The sequence below is a fragment of the Chenopodium quinoa genome, unplaced genomic scaffold, assembly GCF_001683475.1.
Source record: "Chenopodium quinoa cultivar QQ74 unplaced genomic scaffold, ASM168347v1, whole genome shotgun sequence".
Lineage (NCBI taxonomy): Eukaryota > Viridiplantae > Streptophyta > Magnoliopsida > Caryophyllales > Amaranthaceae > Chenopodium > Chenopodium quinoa.
In genome coordinates, this window is record NW_018743919.1 from 4794905 (window position 1) to 4802541 (window position 7637).

Sequence of the window (7637 nt, forward strand, 5' to 3'; positions counted from 1 at the left end):
TGTGTGGTTGCAGCACTGTAGGAAATACAAAATTAAAGAACTGGAAAAGCAGCTGGTAATCCTTTTTATGATGCTAGATTGATACTCGTATATACTCTTAGAATTTTGTTTATTTTTGCTATTATTTCTTTGTATAATGTATAACTTCTCATATGGTCTTCCTGCATTTCAATATCCACTCAAATTTTGTATGGTTGTTACTGTTTGTTCACTGAACAGATTTGACATAATCCAAAGTTGGAAATTCATCGGTTTGTATGATCCTACTATTAGGTCTGCTGTAGAAAGCTTCCCCTTGAAGATCAAAGCTTAATGTCCTGGAACCTGGATACTGTCAGGCTCAGCCAGGCTGTTTCACTCCCTCCAAGTTAGTTCGAGTGAGATCCTGTAAAAGTGAGGAAGAGACATCTGTTAGCAAACCTGAAGTCGTCGTCTCATCGACTGTAGCTATTTCCATGTCTCTATAGTTTTGTAGGGCATGTATATTTCTTTGTCCTTGCGGACTACCTCATTATGCAAACTTCACTGCTTTAGAATGCAGAACAAGAATTGTAATAACATCAATTATAAAAGATTTACTCTCTTTGAATTCTGCTCATAACACATCTGTGTACTCCGTTGTCTGTACTATATTAGCAATAAGCAGAAAACTGATGTAAAATTTCAAATGAGAAAGGTTCATGCTCCTCTACGTTTATGTATAGTTGTGGTTTATGTAATGTTGCATATCTTCAAATGTCTCCATTCAGGAGTTGACTCTTCAATGGTATGAATGATAATATGGAGATTGCTACAGCCACTAGCCATTGCCAACCAGAGACCATTGCAGAATTGCGGATTCTGCGATTTAGCAGATTAACCGAAATTAGTCTCTAAGAGCTACCCCTGTTGAGGGTGATTGATTCGAGTGGATCTATCAATGTTCATTTCCTAGGAGTCAGGTGGTGGAAACTTTCAAGAGACGGGTAATACAAGAGACTCTTTGGCGCGGATGCTTGGTAAACAAGCTGTCACGGTCCTCACAAGCCACAGCAGTAGTACCAACTATAGTGATCAATTTCGGGACGAGGTTGATTCGGGATATTCGAGCTCTTCTGTCTACCTTTGTGGCTTGTAAAATTCTTAAGGTTCCTAGGAAATTGGTGTCTCCTGCATATTGGTTGGTTGAAAAGGCTCGTGCTCGGAAGTGTTTTTTTTGGTCTTTTAAAGTTGTTTAGGTTTTTTTCTTACTTTGTTGTCACTATCAAAAAAAAAAAAAAAAAAAAAAAAAAAAAAAAAAAAAAACTATAGTGATCAATTTGTATTACAAGTATTTATTTAATTTTTAATTTGACAAGAAAGAACCATTTAATTTGACAATAAATTTTGCCCACATAAAAATTGAATAAAAATATTTAATACAGAAATTGTTGCCACAAATTATGGAAACTGTTATGATTTCTTGACTCCCAAAAGAAGAGAAAAAAGCAAAAAAATAACATAATACTCATGGAAAGAAGGAATTTTGATTTTTGAATAGAAGATCAGAATAACTAAAATGATTCTTGCTGTGTTAATCACAAACCCTCAAGCCAACATCTTAGTTGAGAGGTACTCTTTTTTTTCCTCCCTCACTTGAAATTTTATGCTTTTAATTCAATTTTTTTTTTTCTGCATAACTAATTGCATCAAGGCATAAATAATGCCCTCCTTCATCCGAAATCATTTAACTAAATCAAATTACTTACAATAACATTACATTATTAAAGCCATGACTATCAATTCTGTATTAATGAAGTAATTAGTTATTTAAAGATTTGAAATGCTAATTTATGCACGAATTTCTGTATTGATAGATTTAATGGTGTGCCATCAGAGGAGCGGTTGCATTGGCGTTCTTTCTTAGCCAAGCTTGGCCAAACTAACCTCAAGGGTGCCAAACATGAAGAGCATTTCATTGCACACCATAAGTTTGTATTTTCGACATTGCTCGCAAAATCTTTTTTGCATGTTAATGTTAAAGCACTCGATTTCAAAACTAATCCTTCTTAACAATTATTTACATGTTTCTTCTCATGATGGGGTGATTTTAAGTACTGTTCTTAGAATGCTGTCTTTCATGTTTTAAATTTTGACTTATGATCACTTTAGCTCTTGTTGCAATGGGTTATGTGTTGTCTTTCACGTTTTTATTTCTCTCATGATGGTGCAGTGTTTTCCATTTTCAGATCAGTGTATATCGTTTACACACTGTTCGGAGATGTGAGCATCTACGCTGTTGGCAAGGATGAATATGATGAACTTACACGTAAGTAATCACCGAGCTAAGCTTCCTACTGTCTTTGTAAAATTTACACGTCTGGTTAATCAACTCAACATGGTTAGAGATTGCGATTAACCTGCATTCATTCTAAATGCTAACTCTATTTTTCTGAAGTGTCGGAAGTTATGCGTGCCATTACAACATCTATCAAGGATGCCTGTGGAAAACCTCCATCTGAGAGCCGTTTTCTGGACAAGTATGGAAGAATATGTTTGCACCTTGACGAGATCTTCTGGAAGGTAATATTCATATCTTCCTTTGACGCAAACATAACTTTAATGTTCCCTTCACTTAATTCGCACGCCCATGCAATTGGGCACTACTATTGTGTGTTATGTGTGTTAGGCTCTTTCTTTGATGTTGTGAGATTTGGGTTCAGACAGGTTCAAAATGGAATTTTCATACTCTAATGTCAGCAAGCAATTTGCCTTCTCTTTTTTCAGGGAATGTTGGAAAATAATGACAACGACAGAATTAAGAGGCTAGCCAGGCTGAAGCCTCCTACAGAACAATGAATACAGAAGGTAAGAAAAGCTTAGTTGGATTTTGCAGTTCTTTTTTTCTTTTGCCGTCTAAACTCTACGCAATAGAGGACAGATAAATCAGAGGGTGTGTGTTTTTCTGTTGTTTTCGAGTTTTTCCAGCTAGTCTATTCGATACAGTTTAGCTACAAGTCTAAAAATACGTCTCTGTCATTACTACTAGAATTCCCTGATTCCCTGTGAACGTGCTGTCTTAATATATGGCATGTATATGCTGAAAACTATCCATCTTAGGACTTGGGAGGCAATCATTAGACTAAAATTGCAAAGCTAATCAATTTAGTAGAAGCACATATATACTGTTTTGAGCTCCAGCATTAATTGCTTTGATGCTTCATAGTTCATGGCCTCATGCAGGGTATTGAATCAACTTTATGCAGTCTTACTGAAATTAGTTTATGAAAGAAGCTACAAGACACGTATAGATTAAAGGCGCACACTTTGGACAAAGCCATACTTTACTGTAAACATGTTTAACATACATGAAGAATGCACTCTGGCATACAATTACAACAAAACCCCAATGAGGAAGAAATCCCGTTCTGTAAATCAATTTTAAACAATCATGAATAGAAAATTTATATTTATAAGATGGAAATGCATCAAAGAGAAAAAAAAATGACATAGTATGATATTTCACCAGAAAAGCTCAAAGATAATAAGATATATAGCTTCAATGTTCTATACCTGGCAATCAAGAACATCTTTTTCTGTTTTTCTCTTGATTTGATTTAGCTATTCCGAACCTCCTTCCACACACCGCCTCTGAAACCAACACCCTCTATTGGGAAAGATATCAATTCGGGAGACCAACAAGCATGCACGGTGCTCAAGGATGGCATCACTCTTCGAATCATTTCCCACTTCAAATTCAAATGAGAGAGTGAATCCAACTTCAAGCCCTTGATTTTCCAAGTAGTCTCATCAATTCCCCAGAAACTTTTGTTCAATTGTGCTAGGTTCCCTCCACACATTGAAAGATACCGTAACATAGGCAGAGAAGCCGGATTAAGCCAATGTGGGCTGATTTTTCCTGGGTAAAATTTAAGAGACAACTCGTGTAGCTGCAGTGGTGGGCAAATTTTCTCAAGTTTTGATATGAGTTTATCACTCTCAAAACTGTTGAAACAACTTATTGTCAAAATCTGCATCTCTTTTAAGCCAGTCAAGGCATCAGTCTCACCATCATCAATTTCATCAGCTCGAGTCAGTTGCAGTTCCAGTATCCTTAACTGACTTAAGCTTCTTAACTCGGAGAATCTAGAACCTTCACCTTCCACTCTAGCAGGCTTAAATCCTAACAGAACTTGAAGATTTGAGAGCTTCTCCAAGCCTCTTGGCAGAAATTCTAGGGATCCACAATGACTTACATCCAGCACCAGTAAGTTCTCGAAAGTCATGACAAAAGGAGGAAGAGATCTAAGACTTTGACAGTAACTTAAATCCAATATCTGAAGGTTATGGAGTTTCTCTAATGTTTGAGGAACTTGAGTCAATGGGTGGGTATTGCTTAAGTTGAAGCATGACAAGTGCTTTAGGTTTCCTATCTTTTCCAGTAGGGAAGCAAGAGACACTTCGAAGATAGATTTCGACAAATCCAGCACTCGCAGGTACCTAAAATCACAGAACTTGCTCCCAACACATGAAGCAATTTTGTTCACTTCACCGATTTTGGAGGTGGATATTAATGCCCGCAATTTTTTGCTCGTTACCATTTCCTTTTCCTTAATGTCTGTGGTAAGTCCCAGATGGCGATGAAGAGCAGCACTTAATCCTGAAAAAGATTCATCCTTAGCAATCTGGATTACCAGATCTCGGACCATATCATGAACTTTACATGTGGATATCTTCCCATTGTAATCCCACTCAACTACTTCAACCAAGCATCTATTAGTTAAGCCAGAGAAGCAATCTTCACTAGATTCAGTTGCTAGCCTACCATTTCTCACAGGCACAAACCCCTCACCAATCCACCATCGGACTAACTGATCTTTACTTATTTCACAGTCCTCAGGATATATGGACAGGGAGAGGAGGCAGGATTTCAAATAAGATGGAAGCTCATCATAGCTACATTGCAACGAAGCCATGACAGAGTTGTCATCAAGATCAGTCAATTCCTCCCGGAAATGATCAGCAATCCTCCTCCACTCATGATAGTATGGTGGCTTACAAAGCATCATTCCTCCAACTGCCTTGATTGCTAGTGGAAGGCCTTTGCATTTAGAAACAATCTCCTTTCCAACACATTCAAGCTCAGTCGACGTACAAGTACCATGATGTTCTGCAAATGCCACATTGCAGAAGAGTGACCAGCTGTGGCCCTCGCTGAGGACTTTGGGTTGATGGATTCTTGCTTCCTGCACTCCCATTTTTCTTGCAACATTCTCGATTCTAGTAGTCACAATAATACAGCCCCCAATTCCTTTTGGCAACCCTGCAAAAATCCTCAGCCACCATGAAGTATCCTCACTCCAAACATCATCCAACACAATCAGAAACCTTTTGCCTGAAAGGTATTGGTTAATCCTCTTTAGTAAGTCACCTCGATCATCCCCAACATTAACATCACCGAGGTTTCTCAAGATGCTCCTCATGATCTGGTCTTCAGTAAACTTCTGTGATACAGAGACCCAAATTCTCTTCTCAAAATGAAGTTCAACTTCTTTCTCATTAAATACTGTCTGAGCAACAGTGGTTTTCCCCAATCCCCCCATACCTACAACACCAATGGATAGTATGCCACTGTTATCGACCTGAAATAACCAATCTTTGAGTTTTCTTGTATCGCCTTCTAATCCAACCACCTGAGTATGATCATAGATGGGAGAACTCCATCTCGGTGGTCCATCTTCTTGTGCATTACCATGAAGAGACTGAGAAAGTGGCGCAAGAAAAGATGATATATTATTTCTGATGCTAGTAATTTTTTCACTAATTTCCCCCAGCCTCTTTCCCATTTGGTATTTGGATGGAACCTTTATAGGGGAAAATCCATGAAGAAGTTTTCCTGAGCTATCTGACAAAAGCTGGCAATCTGCAAGTATGTCTTCAACTTCGTAGACCAGCTCTCGCAAATCAGCTAGAGTGCATTTCAAAACCTCGTTTTTCCTTTTGAGCCTCTCTGCATCCTTGAAGAAGCTTTTCATGTATTGGAGATCAGTTTGTACCTTCTGAAACTGATCCCTGTAACCAAGTAGAACATTACCTTCCTTGACAAGGACTTTGAAGAGTCTTTCCAAACATACACTGACAACTGCATCCACCATATTTCACTTCTCTCCTGATTAAACAACAATGGCATTTCAGAATTGCGAGTCACAGAACGGAAAGAGAAAAGTGTTGACATAATAAAAGAGCATTCAACAACTTAATAGTATTAAGAATTCCAATTGATCATATGATCTTCTAGGCAAAGATGAAAAAAAGAGCCCCAGAAAAGGGAAAGAAAAGAAAACAGTTCATTGTTCCCATATGCGGATTATGTTACTTGGATTCGGGTACTAGTATAAGACACGGATATGAAGCAAGTTGAAAAATTTATCATGCACCCGAGTGTACATTTTTTTCTAGTTCAATTGCTCAGTAGAAGCTATACAGTTATACACTTACTTGGACTCGGGTACTAGTATAAGAGATGGGTATGTTGCAAAATCTATCATGCACCCGTGTGTACTTTTTATTATTGTTCAATTGCTCAATGTATGACCTTCGGGTGTACAAAATGGAGGCTATGTGGATTTATGTCCAAGTGTCAAACTCGATTACTTTTGGGGGAAATACCTATGTTTAAAGACTAAAGTGTAAGTGCCCAACAAACTGTCCATACCCATGTCGGAGTGTCTAAGATCCGGCGTGGGTACTACTTGATGTGAAATGAAGAATCTAAGTAACATAGCCCAACATATGTGCAATTGGTAAGAAACATCACAATTATACCCACACAGAGAGGAAAGCAGAAAATAACCAACATATCCATGAATCCATGATAAATTAATGATCAATACTTGTAATTCTAAACATTTAAAGTTTAAATTGAAATGGGATTAGATCAATTATTTCTCATAATTCTTCAGCAATTCTTAACTAATAAGATACAATATAGCAATTAAATAAGAAGGGCGAATTAAATTAGTATAAAATCAGCAAAACTAGATTTTTTCTGCTTAATTGACAACCATCTAACTTAACAATAAAACCCATGAATGTGCAGCCAAAAAAATAAAAAAATTAAAAAAAATAAATAAATAACCAAGTAATGATGAGATAGAGAAAGAGCTTACAGTAAAGAGGAGAGCTTGCAGTTAGATACTTTAGATGATGAATTTGAAGATGATGGTGAGTTGAAATGGTATAGTGAATGAATTAAATAATTGATGAAGGTGGGTCGTTGACTTGGACATTTCAATGCATTGACTGATGCACTAATACCATTCCATCAATAATTCATCCATTTGATTTTCCTATATCAATCTTCTTAGTTCGTTCCAACTTATAGCTAGGCGTGTTATCATTTGTCTTATCTTAAAGTTTCTAAGGTTTATTATTGGCCCATTTTCGGTAAAAAAAAAAAAAAAAAAAAAAGTTTTATTATTTGCCATAAATTTAGGGGTGAAACTAATGCGGTTTAAAACCGAATCAAACTGCAAACCAAACCGAATTAGAAATATGGTGCGGTTTTTTTTTCTAATATGGTTCGGTGCGGTTTGAGAAATCCCAAAACCGAATTAGTATGGTTTGGTTTCGGTTTTAAGATTTGAAAAACCAAAAACCGAAATCCAAACCGAATTATG

At 37.0% G+C, this 7637-nt stretch overlaps 1 protein-coding gene across 1 annotated transcript; it reads right to left on the reverse strand.

Annotated features, from left to right (window-relative positions):
* Positions 1–3266: 3266 nt before the first annotated feature.
* LOC110687512 (disease resistance RPP13-like protein 4) lies at positions 3267–7409 on the reverse strand. Its single transcript, XM_021864171.1, has 2 exons — positions 7128–7409; positions 3267–6127 (listed from the first exon to the last, which is right to left on the reverse strand). Exon 2 carries the CDS (start codon positions 6111–6113, stop codon positions 3576–3578), a length of 2538 nt encoding a protein of 845 aa, XP_021719863.1. The 5' UTR covers positions 6114–6127; positions 7128–7409; the 3' UTR covers positions 3267–3575.
* Between the last annotated feature and the right edge of the window lie 228 nt (positions 7410–7637).